Source organism: Cnephaeus nilssonii, assembly GCF_951640355.1.
Source record: "Cnephaeus nilssonii genome assembly, chromosome: X".
In the NCBI taxonomy this organism is placed as follows: domain Eukaryota; kingdom Metazoa; phylum Chordata; class Mammalia; order Chiroptera; family Vespertilionidae; genus Cnephaeus; species Cnephaeus nilssonii.
In genome coordinates this window covers 95,937,000-95,959,341 of record NC_137071.1, presented here as the reverse complement: position 1 = coordinate 95,959,341, position 22,342 = coordinate 95,937,000, and the positions used below count along the sequence as shown (strand labels likewise).

The following is a 22,342-nucleotide window of genomic DNA, read 5'->3' as shown; positions in this document are numbered from 1 at the left end:
AATGGATATGGGCCCTGAGGGCGCTGAAGCCAGAATGGTGATCTGCCCTGTGTAATCATTGTCAACGACCCCTGGGGTAACCTGAAGGCCGGCCAAGGAGGAACTACCACGCCCTAAGATCAAACCAAATGTTTCTGGAGGTAAGGGTCCAAAAGCCTCAGTGGAAATAAGTTGAATGCCTTGATCTGGTATTAATATTGTATCGGAGGCGGAACAGAGGTCCAGTCCTGCGCTTCCTGGGGTGGCGCGGCAGAGGGAGCTGATGCCTGGGCGGGAAGAATCTGTTGCGGGACGAACCTGATGGCCCCTTGGTTCGGTGCCTGGTTCGGGGGCCGGGGGCTGGCCCCTCGAGGAGTTTCCCTGCCGTGGTGGAAGGGTTTTACCCTCGATATTTGTTTTTGAGTGACATTCATTAGCCCAGTGGAGACCGCGTCGGCATCGTGGGCAAACGGTCTTTGGAGGAGTCCGTGGTTGTTTGCCACTGGGGCAATCCTTTATGAAGGGTCCTGGCTGTTTGCAATTAAAGCAGGTTTTTTGTTGTGTATTTGGTTGCTTTTCTTGGGTAAAACTTTTTAGGGCCGCTCCTATAGCTAATCCAATAGCGTGGGAGGTACCTATACCAGAGCAAAGTTTAATATAATCAGAGAGATTGCCACACTGATGAGGTCTTATTGTCTCTTGACAGGATTAGCATTCTCATAAGCGAGATGCTTTACGAAGGCACTTTCCGTCTCACCTTCCCCCACTAATCTCTCAGCGGCATCAGTGAGGCGGCTGATAAAATCACTGTAAGGCTCATCAGCTCCTTGGCGAATTTTGGTTAGCGAGGTAGTGGCAGAATCCTTAGGGGGGAGACGGCGCCAAGCTTTAAGACCTGCGACTTGGATTTGGGCTAGTAAACCAGGGGGAAATTTGGCCTGGACTTCATTGGTTTCATAGGGGGGTCGGCCAAGAAGTTTGTCTCTGGTCCACGAGCGGGAGTTTTTACTTTCATTATTGCGTTGGGCTGTTTCTCGGCAGTTTTCAACAAAGTCTGTACCCCAAAGGACATAATCACCTCCTGAGAGCGTGGCTCGAGCTAGGGATAGCCAGTCATTAGGTGTGAGCTATTTGTCACTTAAGCTTTCGAGAAGGGTGATGGTAAATGGGGCCGTAGGGCCATAGTTACTGACCGCGGCTTTAAGATCTTTAAGATGTTTCAGGTTAAGGCGGCGGTATTTTTGTTCAGATGTGTCACTCTGGCTAGGGTTGGGGTCTTCAGTGTCTGAAGCTTCATTGTCTGAGTCTGGATTTTGCTTTTGAGACTCAGAGCTTTCTTCTGGTAAGTTATCTTCTTCCTCAACGACTGTAGGGCGGGAACCCTGACTGCGGGTGACGGGAAATGCGTGGAGGGTGGTTTTTGATTTCGGGTTTTTTGGGATGGTTTTGGAAGGGTTTGGATTAGTAGAGAGGGTGGTAAGTTCTGCCTCGAGGGCTTGGACTTCTTTAATAAGCTGGAGGTGTTCACGTTTTTGTTGGAGGATTTCTTTTAAAGAGGATATGTCTTGGGTAAGAGAGACCTTAGCTTGTCTGATGGGGTCGAAATTAAAGGGTGGATTTGGAGCTGTAGCACAGAAAGGAGGAGGATAGTAAAAGGTGGGGGGGGGGGTTGTATGGTGGGGGGTTGTAAGTTTTATTAGGAGGCTCTTGAAGAGCAGGAGCAGTGAGACCCCAGGGATTCTCACCGTCGTGATAATGGGCAGCTTGTTCATCAAGGGTTTCCTGATCTTTCGGGGAGAGTTTATCATCGAAGGGTGTATTATTTAAATCTTTAAGTGAGGGATAGATACCGGGGACTTCGGTACTGGGGGTAGGATGGGGTTTTTTGGTTTTTTCTTTAAAACTCTTTTGAGGTGGATCATCTGGTATATCTACCGCGACTGACGGGCAAGCTGAGGACGGGCGGGAGCTGTCTTTTAAGACTGTCTCTCCTGTTTTTATTATATCTTTTATATCCGGATCTAGAGGATGAACTTTAAGAATATCATGTATAAGGTTCCAGTAAGAGAAAGCGGATATAGGGATTTTCTCTGGGCCAAAAGTCTCATAATAATCCTGAAGGGCGTCGCCCACTCTTTTCCATCGCTTTGAATCGATGGTGCCCTCTAGTGGAAACCAGGGACATGTTTCATGAATAAAAGAGAAGAAATGCCTAAGGTCCTTTCTTTTTACCCTTACTCCTCGCATCCTGAGGGACTCCTTGGGCCCATCGAGGAATACCTCGTGAGAATTGAGAGAGGTATGGGGGAGCTCCTCGATTCACCCCCTCCGCGTAAGCCTCTGGGACGTATAAACCCCGTACCAGGTCAGCCCTGAGTTTCTGTAGTGTCTAGGACAGTTGTCTCGTCAACGATCTCCGTTCGCCCAAGGGCCCCTGCTCGCGTATCATAGGTCGGGATGTATAAGCCCCATGCCTGGTTAGCAACCACTAAGACAAAGCGAGCTCAGGGTTTGTGGGAGACGTGACGAGGAACCGACCAGAAACAAAATACTCCTCAGGGTGATTCAGAGTTCAGCCAGATCGCGGTAACTTTAACCCTTCCCGGATCGGCGAGACGAGTGCTTATTAGCGGACTGGGGGTTGAAACGAGAAGCTCAAAGTGTAGGAAATCCGTCAAGGGGCATAAAAATTCGTTCTCGCAAGGAATTCACTCTTAAATCTTTGTCTGAAAAGATCATCTGCAAAACTCAACTGCGATCATACTCACGGACAGGCAGCTCCGCGGCGATCAAGGGACGAGTCTTCACTCACGGCGAGTTTCGCGGAGACTCAAGAGGGTGTCCGGCCGGACCAATGTGCAGATGTTCCCCGGAGAGCCGACCCTCAGGCCCCACGTTGGGCGCCAGAAATGCCCCGGCCAGCGGGGTCTTCTAACAAGGGTAACGAGGCGGCGCACCTAAGAGAATGAGAGACAGACAAGGGACGCAGAAGAATGGAGGCAAGACAAAAGGGTTTCTGCTCAAGCCTCCCCACATGTATTCTTAATGTTTGATCAGAACCCTGAAAAAGAGGAGGGCATGATCTATGCAGTTGTCTGGAGGAAGGACATTTTAGGAAGAGGGGACAGCAAAGACAAATATCCTGAGATAAAAGTGTGTTTGATGTGCTTGAGGGCCAGAAAAGAGAGCAATCCGGTGACAATAATGCAGACAAGGGGGTGAGAGAAGTGGCTAATAGGCCTTGTATACAGGTTTCTACACTAATAATATATGCACCAGATTTTCATGGAAAACATAGTAAAATATTCTTAACCACACACAAAAGAAGACCTAAGTAAATGAAAGGGATAGTATGTTTTCTACACAAGGAAATTCACTATCAGAAAGAACAATAACACATTTTCCCAAATTGATATTAGTTTCAATGTAATAATGCCAATCAAATGTCTACAGGCTTTTATAGTGTGTTTTAAATATTTTATAATTATGCATTTGTTTGATAAAATGGCCCAAAACAAGGATTTTTGTTCATCAAAAGATACACAAAGTTAACAAATAGGTGACAGCTTGGGAGATGAAATGTTCATTGTCAAACTATAAGAAATTAACATGTAATCTATGCATAATACTCAAATTAATAGCAAAAGCAAAATCAGAGGATAGTAAAAATGGACAAAAATATGAAATGGAAAATTGAATATATTGTACTAGTAAATCAAAGAAATGAAAATTAAACAATGAACTAATATTTGCCCTCCATGTTATTGTCAAAAATGTGAAAATCTGATACCAAATGTTGGCAGGTACCACATACCCTTATGTACATTGATGAGTAGTCCACTACAGCCATTTCAGAGAGGTTACTAAATGAAAGTAAGTCTATACATACTGTATGATCCAACAAACACCACTCCTGAAATATTACTCCACAGAAACTCAGGTCACAGAACCATAAGAGGCTTTGTATAAGGTTGTTCATCACAGAGTTGTATGTGGTACTGTTCATCACCAAGAGAGTGGATAAACAAATGTGGATATGTACTATGGAATACTCTGCAGCTGGAGAAACAATAAAGTAGATTTCCTCTTAGCCACCTGGGTGGATTTTGAAAACAACACTACGTGAAAACATCTGAAACCATAACTCAATACCATTTGTATAGATTTTTAAAAATACTGTATTCTTCACAAAGACATAGAGTCTTGATAAGTTAAAACAATGAAATCTTGCATGTTCTTTCTCTTTTCTCTTTCTCAACATTACTTATTCTTGTGACTTGGATTCAGAATTATATTGCTTTGAGTCTAAGGATAACATGAAATTCACTCTTCACAAGAAATGGACGAATCCATGACATTGGCTTACATAAAAGGCATTATGTAAATCACTCTACAGTTGACACCTGGCATAGTAAGAAAGGAGGGAAGAGGTTGATAACAGGTTTATGTTTGAAGGTCACTGTTCTCAGATGAGTGAAGGAACAATTTGACATTTTCTTTTAATAGGTTTTTGTAACAATTTTGTTAAAAGAAAAAAGAATAAAACATCTTTGAAGCTGCAAAGAAACAGTTCATAAAATATATTATGAAGCAGAACAATACCAATAATTCATTATGTTTACAGCACAGTATACTAGTATTCTCACGTAACCCTCCGTATGTCCATGTGAGATGGCCAGGTCAGGAATGAGGATCTATGTGGCTCCTGATGACAGCAGCAGAAAGAGAATATTGGGGACCAGCTATAATTAAGAAATATTAATCATGCTCTGTTTTCCATGATTGTTTTGTTCTGATTAAAGAAGGCACACTCTAACTTGCCTGGGAGTTGCATGTGGGACCTGGGGGTTCACCTGGAAATGTGGCCCATACTCTACATCCCGAAGCTGCTTATTGTCATGGAAAGATTAACAACCTTGTTGCATAAAACTGAGCCCCCAGCCCTTTGATGACCCCCAGCCCTTTGCATACCCTCAGGCCTCTGCAAATCCACAGCTCATATTACCTGTAAACTGCCCATTTGGCATACCCTTTTGCCTACTTCCCCATGTAATCTTCCTCCTTCTACCCAATATAAACAGTTGGCTTATGGTGGGCTGCAGAGCAGATTTGTGTGGATGACCTGCTGCTCTCCCATACTGCTGTTATTACTGTAATAAATGCTCATATATGATTTGTTGATGTAAAAAATCATTGAAACCTGTGAAGAATTTTTGTGAGTTTATTTGAGCCAAACTGTTGACATATGTTGGGAAGCAGAACCTCAATGAATTGAGATAATGCTCTGGAGAATGGCAGGTTACATTTGTATTTATACATTGCAATCAAAGGAAAAGGGATGTAGGTGGGTTACATGAAATCCATTGGTGATAGATTAAGGAGGTGGGATAAAGCAAAGCAGGGTAAACCCCTGGGACTGGATAAAAAGTAAAATGATAGACACATACTTAGGTGGGTACAGGAACAATTAACATAACAATGAAGGAATTTATGGTATCTATCGTGGCGCCCAGACACATTAGGTTGTGCCCCAAGGGGTCCAAAAAAAGGGAAGTTACAAGTTACCCAGACATTTCAAAGGGTATGTTATTATAGATGCAAAAAGACCTATAGGCTCAGTTAAGGTAAAGGTTGACCTTGTCAGTGAAGATACTGGCCTAGGATGTAACTATCCACCATAACTGTTTTTAGTTAAAGTTTAATTTCAAACCATCCTTTGTGGTTACTTTAGGTCTCTGAGTTTGCAAGACCTCCATGCAGGCCTTCCCTGAGCTTGTCAGGTTAGCATGTGGCCCCTTTTGTCCACACATCCTCCTTTTGGTCATAAATCAATCCAAAGGATGCATTGATGACCAAGCTTTTGGTTGGATAATGGAGTCCCATGGTGCTAGGAAGGCTCATTCCTAGGATGTCTCAGTGTCATGTCTTGCTGAACAGATGGATCACTGGGGATGGGGCAAGACCATAACCTTAGATGCCATTTAAGGTTGAATTATTATTATTCAAAAAGGGCAGGTAAATGGGAGGCAGTCAGATCCTATATGTCCTTGTTAAAAAGTATTCTGGATCATTTCTAATTTTTGAGCCACCATGATCTGAGTCTTTTTGCTGTTTGTCAAGTTTTGTTTTTCTGCATCTAGTATAACATTTACATACCAGGAATAAAAGTAACAATAATAAACCAGTAACATTGATTAGGAACAGAAAATGTCTATTATTAAATAAGGAAGGATCTGAAGGGAAACAAGTATCTGCTATTATCCAGAAGTTCCAATTTTTCTTCTGGGCAGTTAATTTTATCCATTCCTATATTTAGACAATATTCATCTAAAATACTCACCTAGATTAGATCTATATATTATTCTACCAGGGGAATTATTAAGGAAGTGTTCTTGGAGAGGTTTGTCCAAGGTAGGTCCTTTATAATAGATATAGCCTAAAAAATGTACCAAAGCTTATATTGATAGTAGCAGACCACCAGTGTGTGACCAAAAAAAAAAAAAACACAAAAAAACATTAACTTCATTACCATATATGATAATCAGAATATCACTGTCTAGTAGGTGGGAAATCTTTCATGTCTAATAGGGAAAGGGGTATGGGGAGACAGATATTGTTTCCACTAGGAAACCATAAGGAGGATAATGGCAGTGTAAAAATTATTTTTATATACATGCAGTCAATAATAATTAAGTGATATAAGAACAAGGTTTGAGCAGCATCAATTTGTGAGTATACAGGTCTTGTTGATGTCTTGGGATGGCTGTCTACCTCCTCCGTAGTCGGTGGCTTCTCATCCTTGAGATGAAGGCGAGTGTGAGAGACAGGGGCAAATGTCCATTCGTGGTTAGGTACTAGATACGGTAAAGTCCCTTTAACACTGTTGGAGAGAGTCTTTCATTAATGTATTTCCCAATGGACAAAAATCTCCGGGATGTTATAGTCTTTGCATTTTTTGTCTCCTGTGAGTACTGTGAAATGAATGTTACTAATTTGTTAGTTCCTACAATGCAGAATGTCTGCTTTTTACTTTTCCTTATATTTGGGAAACAAAAGATTCAAAAGTCAACAATATTTTAAACAGAGTCATAAGAATAATTATTAGTTCATTTAATCCCATAGTTATTTTTGCTTATCCTAATTATTTGTCACTAGGTTTTCTCTTTTAATTCAGTTATTCCTTGAAGTTCTATAAATCTTCATCCAGTTCAAAGATATGACCTGCTTAGAAGCCTGCAACTTAGAGTAAGTCAGAGCCCTTTTCATGGATTTTTCTAAAGATATAATATACCTACAAATGCATCAGAGTACAGCAATGGCTGTCAATGAAAGACAAAATTTAAAAGTGGCATGGTTATAGATTTGATAAAAAAAACTTTGCTTTTATATAAAATATAACAGTCTAAGACAACAATTTCTTGGTAAATAATAATTCCTGTAAAATGACATAGGGAATAATATAAAATGTGTATACTTTTAGATTTAATTATAATTTCAGCATATAAAGAATAAATAATATGTAACACTTTAAAATGAGGCACATGACTTATTGCAAGAAGTGTATTGAGCATTGAAAATAATTCATAAACTCCCAATATGTGAAATGCAAATACCCATAGTATCACTTGGCACACGTCCCCACAGGGAATCATCACTCTTGGCTTGCCTGGTGCCCCTGACTGGACACATGCTACCCCCCTGAAAGTTCCCTGTTTGAACTTGGCTTTGAATCTTTGCAAGTTTCTTTCTGAAGCAGACTGAAATTCCTATAACATTCATTTTAACAAAATACATGTATATAAATAGAACATAGTTATTAATTTTTATGTGACAAAGCTTTCCATGTAATGTCAAGTATATTAAATAGGCCTAATTTAGTTCAAAAATATTTCTTTTAAAAAGAGAGAATAAATCCTTGAGTCATTCCAGGGCCCTTGGAATGTCCCAAAGCTATCTCTCTGTTAAAGTCTTGAAATTTAATATGGAAAGACTGTCAAATATACACAACCCAAAGATCATATCTCACACTCTTTGTAATTATTCTAAAAGACATCAATTAAGCTTAAACCAGTTTTAATATTAAAAATTTGTTTTGGACTATAGAATTAATCCCCCTTTTTTTCAGACCAATAAAAATTATATCCTAGGTTGAAATTTTACCACACATAGTACACAGACACACATACACATAAAGACTATAATATATTTTGAACTACTAATTTTTCCAGAGAAAATGCAATAATTATTTTCCTCAAAAATGAATTTCCATACTTCATGCATTCTATTATCACAATCATATAATTTTTCCCAACTTAGTTTGAACTTTTAACTCTTAGAAGCCTCAAATGTTTTTGGTGGCAAGTTCAATACTTAGCATTTCTCAGATTAGTAATACTTTCACATTTTTAAGGATATGTTTCAAATAAAATATAAAACTTATTCATTAATAGATTCATATCCATTCTCTATATTTTCCCTAAGAGGGAAACTCAAATTAATTAATGTTTCAGTATCCTGTTATTTCAAAATATTTAGATGTTTATTATTTAAACCAGAAATGCTCCAAAGCCTTTAACTTATCAAAGACTTTGGAAAATTATGTATAGGCCTATGAGGCTGGAGGAAAGGGCAAGGAGAAAGGGAGCAGGCGCCTGCAGCCTGTTCCCAGACCTCTAGCTGCTTGGATTCAAAATTTCCATATTTTGCCAAAACCGGTTTGGCTCAGTGGATAGAGCGTCGGCCTGCGGACTCAAGGGTCCCGGGTTCGATTCCGGTCAAGGGCATGTATCTTGGTTGCGGGCACATCCCCAGTAGGGGGTGTGCAAGAGGCAGCTAATCGATGTTTCTCTCTCATCGATGTTTCTAACACTCTATTCCTCTTCCTTCCTCTCTGTAAAAAATCAATAAAATATATAAATTTAAAAAAAAAACAACAATAAAGAATGGCTATAAAAAATTTTTTTCCATATTTTTTTTAAGTGATAACCTGTTAAGGTTTGTTATTGGCCTAATTTTGTTGTGGCTTCTGTTTCTGGCCCTCCTGGCTCAGTCTTCCCTGGGCCACTTGTTCTACAGTTGTGAACATATGTATAATTATTACTAAAAAGCTTTATCATAATTTCTTCATTTTAGTTATATTTATTTATTATATCTTAACAACTTTGATATTTTTAAAGCCATTTATTACCTAAAGCATTTTCTTGACCAATTTTGTAACAGGGATAACTCAGCAGCCTTCAATGGCTTTAATGTGAAAGTACTATTTTATTTTCCTTTATAAAACAGGAGTGCCCCCCCCCCCCTTCACTGCTAGAGGGTACTTCTACAGATTTGTTCCTCCCAGTGTTATGGGGAAAAATAGAACATTGGGGACTAGTTATGGTTATGGGAAAAATTAATTATGCTGTTAACCATGATTGTCCTTTTAGTTCAAAGAAAGGACTTACTAACCTGGCTGGGAGTTATATGACCCTGGGACCTGAGAGTCAACCTTGGAATGCGGCCCATTCTTATTCAAGAATTGTACATTATCATGGAAGCATTAACCTTGTTGTCCAACCCAGCCTGTATACTACTAGCTCACTTCTCCATGCCTGTAATCCCTACTTTCCCATGTAATCTTTGTCCCTATATTCATAAACAATGGAAGAGCAACCCAAAAAGATAGAAAAGCCAAAATTACATTGTAAACACACAGACAGAAATCTCACTAGCTGTTTCTAGTGACTGAACCCTAAGAGGGAGAACAAGAAGAGCCCCCAAGATTAAGAATTCTTGGCAGCTGCTAGGACGTTCCTGCAATCTCTCTCATGCTTTCAACCTCACCACACATAACTGGGCTTCCCCAAAGCGGGACTTTCCTACTCTTTAAACAAATTAAACAAAAAGACACAAAACATCAACACTCTTATACAGGTTCGCAGAACACACTAAAAGTTTATACCAGAGAATATCTGGCATTAAAAATTACCAAAGCAATGAACTGCCCCTCTCTAGAACCTCAGCATTCTCCCAATGGACTATTTAAAAAATGGGCTGCAGCCTTTTCTAGTTGCCTCTACCTCCTTTGTCTGGGGGAATCTTCCTAGGACATGCGCCATCGGCCACATGTCTTCTTTTTGCTCTGGAGAAATTCAGTAATGGCCTGGCCACCTACTATTTCTTTTCTATGGAGATAAATCAGAGGCATGCTTCCTACCAGGAGAAAATGGGGTATAGGCATTTATTAACTTCAGAATAGTTCTGAGACAGTATCTAAAATTTCTCTGTTAGGCAGCTATTACCAGTCCTATTTTACAGAATTAAAAACTGTGTCTCAGAAAACTTGTCATTTAGCTAGTAAATTACAGAAGAGGTACTAAAACATGGAAAGTACTGAATGAAAAAGCAGATATTTGTTCATTTGCATAAAGCAAATTTTTCAAGACAAGGGAAGTAGCAGAAACTGAACATATGTGTTACATTGAGCACAGAATGCCCCCTAATGCTCAATTCTAAATTTGCTGCAATATATTATAGGATTAGAGTGACAGACTTAAGTACTCAGAAACTCAGTAAAGATACCAACTGGTAATTAGCAATAAATGATCTGCTGTTTTAATATTACCATCACATATTCTGTGTAGGTTCTGAAATATTAAATTAAGAATAATGATATTCTTTAAGAAGATATGCAAAACAGGAAAAAACGTTCTATTTTGTGTGGTAAAATTTCCACTTGGTTCATGTTTTATTAATGAAAATTAGCTAACTATGCACTCATGTATTTCTAAAAATGTTATTCTATAAAGATTTGGCAGTGGAATGCTGCACATAGTAAGTGACTATTTACCATAGATGAAAAGATAGCACTTAAATTTTCTTTAGTAATTCTTAGGTAATTAGCTATTGAAGGGAGTTATATATTTTTCAGAACCATTCCAACATATAATTCAAATGTCTCTGCTATTAAATGCACCCTCACAAATAAATCCATAAGGCTTTTTGAAATATTTATTTAAAGTTCAAAATTTACATGTAAATTCATTTTTAACAATTTCTTGTCAAGTTTGGTTACATGCAAGTCTAGGCAGATGTACAATTTCTCAGAGACTGCTGCAACAAAAGAAATTTATTTTTAAACTGTAACACAATTAACTGAGAAATTCATCAAGAATCACTGTGCAGCACAGCCATTGTGGCTCAGTGGTTGAGCATTGACCTCTGAACCAGGAGTTCATGGTTCGATTCCCAGTCAAGCACATGCCTGGGTTTCTGGCTTGATCCCCAGAAGGAGGTGTGCAGGAAACAGCTGATCAATGATTCTCTCTCATCATTGATGTTTCTATCTCTCTATCCCTCTTCCTTCCTCTTTGAAATCAGTACAAAATATATTTTAAAAAAGAGATTTATTTTTAAAAAGTCACTGTGCAGTGAAGGATTATTTTTTTTTTCATTTTAGTTGGCAGAAAGCAGCCTGCCTTATGACTTCACAATATAGCTAGAATAATAATTTATAAGCTCAATTTCTGTACCCCTATATGTAGGCTGCTTAATTTCAGTGTAAGACTGGCCTGCTTTTTGAAAATACCCTAGATTCATTTGAATTTTTTTTAGCTTGCAATCCCAAATATTTTGTCTTACCAATTATTTAGTTATAGTATGCATTAGAGGGAAGACAGCATAATGTTCATAAGCAGGGAATTGCATTCAATTAAATTTTCCAAGTGTAGTTAATAGTGGTGTCATTAATACGGATAAATAAAAATATTAAAAAAGAAGTGATTGCATCATGTTCACTCAATTTACTTGGATAAAGTGTGAGGATTCCAGATGGCCTTAAAATATCACCATAAACTTCCTTCTGAATTTGCCCTCATGATAAAGCTCTGAAGAAAAAGAGGCCAGGTAGTGTAATTGTCATTTATTGATAATCTAAACATTAGGGATTTGGATTTCATTCTAGGTATAAATGTGGCTATGTTGGGCTTAATGTTTATTGCATAATTTTAAATATACTTCTCCCAAGATATTCCTCTTTGGAGGAGATGCCTGAATTTTACATTAAAATATTCATGATTATGGTACTTGTCCTGAAGGAAGAAATGCCGAGGTAGCAACAAGGGAATAGAGAACAATCCAATCATTTAATGAGAATAGGCTACCTCGAGGACTGCATAATTCAAAGGAGTGTCATTCACATAGATCATGATGTGAATGATGCTCCCTGTGTTTGTGCAAGTAAATAAAAAATAGATCTGAAGAAATATAAATGGACTGATTGATAATAAAATAGTAGTTTACACCTGTAACTCAGTTTTCTCTAGGACTCAACAGATTGTTGGGATCAGATGAGTTGGATTGACAGCACCAATCCAAATTTCTTATCCTCTTCCCCTACACACTCACTTCAGAAGGACCTCAGCCTCTGGTTCAGATCCCCATATTTTCAAATATTTCTGGGAATTCTCAAAGGGGATCCTATAGTTTCTCATGAATAAGTCCAGGCAGCTATGTACAACAGCAGCATTTGCTCTTAACTATTGCCATGCTCACTGAGCATTCCTGCCTCTGACAGGCCCTACTATTCTATCCTGATGGACATGGCAGTCTTCCACCAGAGTTCCCCATCTGTTACACCTGTTTCTAACTTCCATTTCTATGTGTTTTGCTTAGGAGGCCCCTTGGTTCATCATGCAAAGTCTTCTAATAGGTCATTGTCAGAGTTCATCATGCAAGTTTAGGTAACTGCTCAAACTGTTGATGGGCAGTGCTTTAAGCTATACAGGTTGGGAGTCCAAGCATAAGTATATGCCATACTTTAAAAGTAACCAGATGGCCGAAACCGGTTTGGCTCAGTGGATAGAGTGTCGGCCTGCGAACTGAAACATCCCAGGTTCGATTCCGGTCAAGGGCATGTACCTTGGTTGCGGGCACATCCCCAGTGGGAGGTGTGCTGGAGGCAACTGACCGATGTTTCTTCCTCGTCAATGTTTCTGGCTCTCTATCTCTCTCCCTTCCTCTCTGTAAAAAATCAATAAAATATATTTTTAAAAAAATACAATAAAATAAAAAATAAAAGTAACCAGATGTTTTCACAGACATTCCGTCATTTAATTCAAACAACAACTCTGTAAAGTAGACCAAATTTTGCTGTGAAAGGAATCAAAATTCAGAGAGATAACATTATATGCTTGATAATTTTAGATAGGAAACTAGAATCTTTCCTCTATAAGACTCATTGGTTATATTTTAAATTTTTTTATTGATTTCAAAGAGGAAGGGAGAGGGAGAGAGAGATAGAAACATCAATGATGAGAGAATCATTGATCGGCTGCCTCCTGCACACCCCACACTGGGGATCCAGCCCGCAACCCAGGCATATGCCCTGACCAGGAAATGAACCATGACCTCCTGGCTCCTAGGTCAACACTCGACCACTGAGTCATTCCTGCTCATTGTTTGTTTGTTTTATTCTGCCTTGTGAGGGGGCTTATTTCATTTCATATGGAAAACTTCATGCTTAATTACGGCACCAAAGTAAGAGGAATTTTTAAAAAATGCCATGTTTAGATGCTATCAGCCTACCCACTGTATCATCTAATAATGCGGATTTTTTTCAATAGATGGAGTTACACATATGTTGATATATATGCAACTTGATATGTATGCTATTTTGTTGTGTTGACAGCAAGCTTCAAAACTTCATATGTCAAATTTTCTGAAGCTGTTAACATCATAGATATTTTTACATTTAAAAATGTCGAATTTCGTGCCAAAAAAAAAGAGCATTTGCGGGAAGTTTTAATTCATAACTTTATTTTGAAGAAAAAGTTATTGTATACTTTGGGAAGTGTACGGTGAACATGCTCCATCTCAAGACACTTGTGAACGCTGGTTTAAATGCTTTAAAAGTGATAATTTTGATGTGAAAGGCAAAGAATGTCCAGGTCAACCAAAAAATTTTGAAGATGAACAGTTATAAACATTATTGGATGAAGATGCATGTTAAACTCAAAAACAACTTGTAGAAAGATTAAAAGTTGCTCAGCAAACAATTTCCAATCATTTACAAGCAATGGGAAAGATTTTAAAGGAAGGAAAATGGGTGCCACATCAACTGAATGAAAGATAAATGGAAAACCAAAAAGTCATCAGTAAAATGTTGCTTCAGTGGCACGAAAGAAAGTCTTTTTTGCATTGAATTGTGCCTGGTGATAAAAAATGGATTTATTTTGAGAATCCCAAATGCACAAAATCATGGGTTGATCCAGGTCAACCATCAATATCGACTGCAAGGCCAAATCGCTTTGGAAAGAAGACAATGCTCTACGTTTGGTGGGATCAGGAAGGTATTGATGGGGAAAAAGAGACATTTTTTGGGGCTAGCAATCTGAATCTAGTCACTGCCCCTTTAATTATCTGGTCCTACAAGACCTGTTTACACCCATTTTAGAGAGGCCATAAACCTTCCCCAGACAAAGTTATCAGTGCTGGCACCAGGCCAGGCCTTTGGTTGAGGTCTCAAAACCCCAGCACATAGGGTTCTTTAAGAACTTGCAAAGGGAACTGGAAAACCCCATATTTGGGAGGCAAAGGACTGAAAAAGATATAAAAGACATTTTTCTCTGGTCCCCTGGATAGGCATCCAGGAGGTGCCGCTCTGCTAATTTAGAAGAATTGAACCAGGGGACTCTGGGCGCTCTCAGACATCAGCCTAGGACCCAACCAGCATCTGGAGAAAGTGGACGGACACTTCTGGACCTGTCGACGGAATCGGTAAGGTAGGGGCCCCTATCAGTCAGGCCCACTCCGAGTGAGTGGAAGGGGGAGCTTGATCACCTCCTCGGAAGTCATACGACTTCCTCAGGCAAATTAATCAAGAATCAGGTGGACTGTTTAAACTCTGAGTAAATATCTGGTAGAAGTAAAAAACTCGGACTGTCTGGTGTATGAATGTAAGTGTGAGAGCCTGTGTGAAGCGAAAGCTACTTTATACTGTCTGGCTGTACACATGAGAGTGTTTGTTATCTTTTCCTGTTGTTTAATTTGTTTAAAGATATGGCAAACCCTACTTTAGGGGGGAGCCTAATTGTGTATGGTGAGGCTGAATGCTGTGACAGACTGCAGCTGTCCCAAGCTACTGCTAAGAATTCTTTTCTCAAAGTCATTCTTACTCTCCATCAAGAAAGGAATTAGCCCATTTAGCTAATGAAATTTCTGTCTATGTTTGTACAGTAAGAGACTTCAATTTGCTCTTCCCTGATGTATGATTTTGTTATGTTGGGTTAAATTTTTTTTAATTCTAAGGTTAATTTAAAGGTATCAAATTTGTAAAGGTTGCAACCCAGAGAAGTTTAAACAAAGGCTGGACCACTACCCTTTTCTCCCCTGCTAAGGCTTATTGGGTTAATATTAGTACATTTTCTCATAGCCTGTGTAAGATGAGAGAGAAAGACTGCCAGATTTTTATGACTTTTCTGGATGATTTCTGCTAACTTTTCATAATTAACTGCTATGTAGGCTGCCTTTTTCAGCCCTTCTAGCAAGCAGAGAATCATGTGGCCCTGAGACCTGTGACCTGCCTGCCCTTCCTGATAGATTTACAGTGGGTCTCTGTTAGGGACAGCATCTGCTCTGACTGGGGGAGGAGAGCCTAAAACTGCTTTGGAGCAGATGTGAGATGGGGTGGTGGCAGTGGGATTAGCTGGGTAGGGTGGTAGGCTCTCAGATGGAGGAGCCCTATGCTGGGGGGCAGGAGGATGGTCGGAGACATCAAAAGTGGTAAAGGAGGCAGAAGATTTGAGATCCTCTGGGGGCTTAGAGTAAAGAAGGAAAAATCTGGGTGGGAGAGCAGCTGTTACAGAGAGAAGGATGTGTCCTTAAGTGTAAAATGCCTGGATATACAGAATGTCAGACCACTTGCCTTGTTTCCCCTGCTAGGACAGAATAAATGGTTAATGCAGAAAGGGGGAGCGTTGGCGGGGAGAGCAGGGAGAGATAGATTTTTGTTGGCTGCAAACTGCTCTGCTGGTGTGGGGGTGTAGTCCATCTTTGGTTTCTTTCCAGGTATCTTATCTGAGCTACACTGGACTCAAGGCCACAAGCTTTCTACAAAGCACAATAAATCTTTCTCTGCCCCGTTTTATTCTCTTTAACCCTTCCAATACACAGAGAAAATCTCATTGTCCAGCCAGATTAAAAAGGTTTCTATCTCTGAGCCTGGCAGGGCGGGGTTACTGGGTGGTTCTTGAGTTGGTTGGAATGTTCATCAAAGGAACTTTAAGATATAATATTTTATTGGCTTGACTAAAAAATAATTAATTCTATAGTCAAGACCAAATCTTTAATGTTACAACTGGTTTAAGTTTTAATAATCTTTAAATTAAATATATTTAACGACTTTTCTGAATATAGTATTTCAAGAATTTAACTGAAAGACAGTTTTTTTGGCATCTCAAGAGCCCTGAGGTAACAGAAAAATCTCTTTCTCTCAATATTTTTGAACTAAATTAGACCGATACAATATACTTGAAATTACATAAGGAAGAATGAAGCAGTTTTTACTAGACAAATTTTAATTTACCTGCTCTTAGTTTTATCACAGAAGGTCTCTTGTACTTTGTTAAAGGTATATTTTCTTGAAAGCAAAAAATATATTTAAATTGTGTTCATAAATGTTAATCTAAGAAATGCTGACTGTTTACTTTTGGGTAATCATTGAAGGATTGAGGTTTCTAAGAATAAGGAATTCTAATACATTTTAAAGAAAAAGCCAGTACAAGTTATTGAAGATATAGCAAAACGAAAGAATATTAAAGTAAAAATACTTACTGGAAGGTCTGAGGCATGGTTATGCATTTTTAAAGGACATAGAAAGAAGGTTTAAAGGTTAATTTAGAAATATAAAATTTATAAAGGTTATGTATGTAATCGGAAGGAGAAGAGAAATATTAAAAGGAAATTAATTAAATAATACAGGCCAGTAAGCCAGGAAAAGTAAATAATTTGTATTTGCCTCCCTAAACAAAGGGTAAATAACTTATATCAAGGTACTGAGGAAGACTAATAGGAGAAATCCAATCAGTGTCATTTTCTATCCACACCCAAGCCGCCTGTAGCCACCTGGAGAAGCAGAAGCTGCAGCAAGAAGCCGGGGATGCCAGTGACTCCACACCCAAGTTGCTGCCCAGTGAGTTATAAGTGTTTTACAACACATAATGAAAGACTTAAGCGTTTGGTTTGCTGGTTAAAGGGAGACAAGCAACAGGCCCTGGGATCTGTAAAAGTGGCTGGGGATGAAGCTGGTAAAGTTTCCCATTTGCAACTGTGCTAAAAGGGTTAAGACTTCAGCAGCAGCTTCTGGTACAGCAAGGAGTTAATGGGAGAGAAGACAGTCCTTTGAGTTGGAGGGCTCAGGACTTTGAACTCTCCAGGAGAAGTAGGGAGAGTTAACCTCTTAGACAAGGGGTGGGCCAAGACACCTGGTTAGCGGGGGCTAGATGCCACATTCTTAAAAGGGACCGCAGGAGAGGACGCAGTCACTGCCAGGAAGGAGGACAGGCAGTGTAGTAGGGCCTGAAGCCCAAGCCACCACTGCAGGAGCACTTTGCTATGTGCAAACTGTCTCTCTCTGCAGCCCCGGCTGTGTTTGGCTTGCCACTAAGAGCCAAGCAGTGGTGAGAGACAGGCCTTGTAACTGGTAAACAGGGTTAACTGGAGAGGGCAGAGGGAAGGCATTCTCCCTGAACAAGAGAGCTAAGAGCAGCTCAGGACTTTCAGACTCTCCCAGGGAGGAGGAGTCTGACTGAGGGACTGGCTGAGACCCTGTTGGGTTAGGAGGACCCGAGGCTGCATGTTGAACTTGTAGACTGCAGTTGCTGGGCAGAGGTGTGAGCCTGGTTGTGTAGGGGTTAAGCTGCCTGTGTGCAGCGAACAACTCCCATGACAGAATACATTCTAGGGAGATTGGACAGACTGTTTATGACTAGAGTGAAGAAGAGATGGTCCGCCCGCATACAGCCCTACAGATGTCCAATGTGACCATGGAAGAGGAGCCAATGGCACTTAATAGATAACTGTGATATACAGAAAACTGCATGATAAACTTAATTGGTGCCTTCTCCATGGACATGACTCCAAAGAGTCAAGGACAGTTTACTTTTACATAAACGGTCAACAGTGAATTTTAGTTGCCCTCCCTCAGAGGTGTTTTGCATAGCTTTACCATGTGTCATGTTTATTGGCAAGGGATGTGGCTGCCTGCGGTGGCCACGGTGTCAATGTTATGTTTCATTATGTTAATAATATTGTATTAACCTTTAATTCTCTTACAGATTTGATTGCAGCTGCCACCAATTACTATAGACCTATGTTGGTCTACAGGCTTTAGTAGTCTTTGGGAATAACTGGCAAATGTCCGGTTTCCCACACTAAGAATAATTATTATAGCCATATATTAGCTGTCCTGGAAGAGGGTTATATAGGGTTAAACCACAAAAGAAGTAAAGTGTACCTAGCTGCCAAAAGGGCAGGTGCCCAAATAGGCAAGGGAAAATACCCATCAGGTTTTGGTCTCAGTTATGAAAGAAAACTAGGAGCCAATGCTCTCTTATTGAGAGACAGTTGGCAGCCTGTGCACTGCCTTGCAGGCCTGTGTGACCATGCCCATATCAGGGGTAGCACAAACCTCAACTTTGGGAAAGTAGAGAAGGCCTATTTAGAGCAGAGGGAAGTGGTAAGTACCAGTACTCAAAAGAGATCCTGTGACATATAAGACCCTGTAAAGGAATAGAACTCATATAGAGGAGCTACTTCCTTAGTCTGTTCTGAGGGGGCTTTTCAAACCCCCCCCCCGCCTCCACAGAGATCATATATAGTTTAAGGACAAGTCAAGTAGGGGAAACCCTAATATAGGGACAGATGTAACTGTCTATTTGAGTATATACACATTTTAAATTTCTTCTTGTCGCCAAAGCTGGTTTGGCTCAGTGGATAGAGCGTCGGCCTGTGAACTGAAAGGTCCCAGGTTCGATTCTGGTCAAGGGCATGTATCTTGGTTGCGGGCACATCCCCCGTGGGGGGTGTGCAGGAGGCAGCTGATCGATGTTTCTCTGTCATCGATGTTTCTAGCTCTCTATCCCTCTCCCTTCCTCTCTGTAAAAAATCAATAAAAAATATATTTAAAAAAATTCTTCTTGTCATTTAAAGACAGTTACTATCTACACTAATAAAAGAGAAACATGCAAATTGGCCATCACTCCGTTACACCCACCAGCCAATCAGGAGCGAGTATGCAAATTAACCCAACAAAGATGGTGGCAGCCATGGAGCTGGAGTGAGCAGGAGGCTTGGGTTGCCCCTGGCGATGGAGGAAGCCAAGCTTCCCTCCCGCCCTGGCCTGCCCTGGCCTCTGCTCAAGGCTACAAAGTTTCAATTATAGAAGATAAATAAATCCCAGATACCTGCTTCCAGTGGCCCTGGCCTCCGCTCATGGAGGCGCTTAAAAAAAAGAAAAAGAAAAAAAGGAGGGCCTGGGAGCCTGGATCGATGTGGGGCATAGCCATCCTGAAAACATCCCTCAGCTCCTCACCTAGGCTGGGGACACTCTCATGGGGTGAGGGTTCCCACTGGGGGGAGTTGGCCAGCCTGCAAACAGCCATCAGCTCCTCACCCAGGCTGGCCAGGCACCCCAGTGGGTACCCCCACCTGGAAGGGGTGTGGCCAGCCTGAAAACAGCCCTCAGCCCCTCACCCAGGCTGGCCACTCCCCCCCAGCAGGGACCCTCACCCCATGGGGGCATGGCTGGCCTGCAAACCACCACAGGCCCCTCGCCCAGGCCGCCCCGTGCCCCAAAGGAACCCCCACCCTGATCCGCGACACCATTCAGGGCAAACCAGCCGGCCCCCACCTGTGCACCAGGCCTCTATCTATACTAATAAAAGGGTAATATGCTAATTAGACTGGGAGACCTTCCAGGAGACCTTCCGGACGTTCTTCTGGACAAAGCCATGGTGGCAGGGCCGAGGTAGAGGCAGTTAGAGGCCAAGAGGGGAGGGCAGTTGTGGGTGATCAGGCCAGGATGGGTCAGCAGTTGTGGATAATCAGGCTGGTGGGGAGCGGCGCCGTTGGGGGTAAGCAGACCAGCAGGGGGCCCAGTTGGGGGTGAGCAGGACAGCGGGGGGGACAGTTTGGAGTGAGCAGGCCAGCAGGGGGGCAGTTGGGGGTGAGCAGGCCAGTGGGGAGGAAAGGTGGGTGCAAGCAGGCTGGCAGGGGAGGCAGTTGGGGCCAGCACACTGGCACGGGGGGCAGTTGGGGCGAGCAGGTCAGCAGGCAGAGTGGTTAGGGGAAATCAAGCAGGTATCTAGGCAGGTGAGCAGTTAGGAGCCAGCAGTCCCGGATTGTGAGAGGGATGTCTGACAGCTGGTTTAGGCCCAATCCCTGTAAACCGGCAGTAGGACATCCTTTGAGGGGTCCCAGATTGGAGAGGGTACAGGACGGGCTGAGGGACACCCCCCATGCACAAATTTCATGCACCTGGCCTCTAGTTTTATCATAATACAGTTTAAAAATACTACCTAATAATAGACAAATATGCAAACTGACCACACCTCCAACACACCCACAAGCCACGCCTACAAGCCACACCCACCATCCAATCAGAGCGAGTATGCAAATTAACCCAACCAAGATGGCTACAGCCACAGAGAGCAAGGTTTGCTAGGTAACAGAGGAAGCCAAGCTTTCCAACTGCCCTTGCCAGGCCTAAGCCTCCACTCAAGCTACAAAGTTTCAATTATAGAAGGTAAACAAATTCAAACAGAAATGGCGGCAGAATGGAGCTTGAGAGAGCAGGCCAGGGTTGTCCCCAGCAACAGGGGAAGCAAAGCTTTCTGCACACCCTGGCTGGGCTCACCCGCTTAAGGCTACAAAGTTTCAATTATAACCCCAACAGAAATGGCTGCCGGCTGCAGAGGGAGCCCCAGGCTTGGCTCTGCTCCCGGCTACAAAGTTTCAATTGTAGAAGGAGAATAAATTCCAGATACCAGGGCCTCTGCTTGGGTTGCCAGGGGGCGTGGCCGGCCTGCAAACCACCACAGGCCCCTCGCTCAGGCCGCCCCATGCCCCAAGGGAACCCCACCCTGATCAGGGACACCCTTCAGGGCAAACCAGTTGGCCCCCACCCCTGTACCAGGCCTCTATCCTATCTAATAAAACAGTAATATGCAGATTGATCATCACTGCAACACACAATATAGCTGCCCCCATGTGGTCAAAGATCCTGCCCCCATGTGGACACAATATGGCCATCACAAGATTGCCAGCAGGAGAAGGCACTTGGGAGGCACCCAGCCTGCAAGAGAGGGCAGTTGAGAGGGACCAGGCTTGCAAGGGAGGGCAGTTGGAGGTGATCAACCCTGCAGGAGAGGGCAGTTAGGGGTGACCAGGTCGGCAGAGGAGGGAAGTTGGGGGCAAACAGGCTGGCAGCAGAGTGGTTAGGGGCAATCAGGAAGGCAGGCAGGCAAGCAGTTGGGAGCCAGCAGTCTTGGATTGTGAGAGGGATGTCTGACTGCCCGTTTAGGCCCGATCCCGGTGGGTTGTCCCCGGTGGGATCGGGCCTAAACAGGCAGTCAGACATCCCTCGAGGGGTCCCAGATTGGAGAGGGTACAGGCTGGGCTGAGGGACAACCCCCCTCTTTGCATGAATTTCGTGCACTGGGCCTCTAGTATTATTATAAAGAGTCCATAGAAAGGACTGGCAAGGAAAATCAAAAAATCTTAAAGCAGGTCAGTATATTTTTCTCCTTATATAATTCCTCCGAAATTTGGCAAAACATTTCTTTGCATAAATTCAATAAGACTGGTTTCCAATAGTGGTTTTATTGACCGAAAACTTTGACTGGAGTATCATGTTTTAAAGAGCCCTGTCTGAACTCTGAAGACTTGAAGCCAATAAGAATGCCACGAGAAGGCCTGGTATCCTGCTTGTTAGCCCTGAATATAGATGGTGCTGAAGCTTCAGGCCCATGCCCTACCATCACTGGCAGTTGGTCAGAGTAGAAGGGGTGTAATAAGGGTGCCTCTGCATCCCTGCGGAACCCCCATGCACTCTAGGCTGGGACGAGTAGGAGGGCTGCTGAGATGGGCCTTGAAGCCTAGGGCACGGGCCCAGGTAGAGTTGCTCCAGGTGAGGAATTCACCTAACTCAGCAGATACTGCAGGCAGGCCTGAGGGCAGCTGAATGGCTTGGCTTCCTGGCCCTATGGGGCACATTAAGATTCAATCATGAGCTATCTGTGCCATAACTGGTTTGGCTCAGTGGATAGAGCATCAGCCTGTGGACTGAAAAGTCCCAGGTTCGATTCCAGTCAAGGGCATGTACTTT

General features: G+C 41.9%; 1 protein-coding gene across 1 annotated transcript; it reads right to left on the bottom strand.

Annotated features, from left to right (window-relative positions):
• Positions 1-668: 668 nt before the first annotated feature.
• Positions 669-2,226, bottom strand: LOC307095386 (endogenous retrovirus group K member 24 Gag polyprotein-like; the record flags this gene model as incomplete). Its single annotated transcript, XM_079764594.1, has 3 exons — positions 669-1,078; positions 1,169-1,603; positions 1,725-2,226. The coding sequence occupies 3 exons, from the start codon at positions 2,224-2,226 to the stop codon at positions 669-671; spliced, it is 1,347 nt and encodes a 448-aa protein (XP_079620720.1).
• Between the last annotated feature and the right edge of the window lie 20,116 nt (positions 2,227-22,342).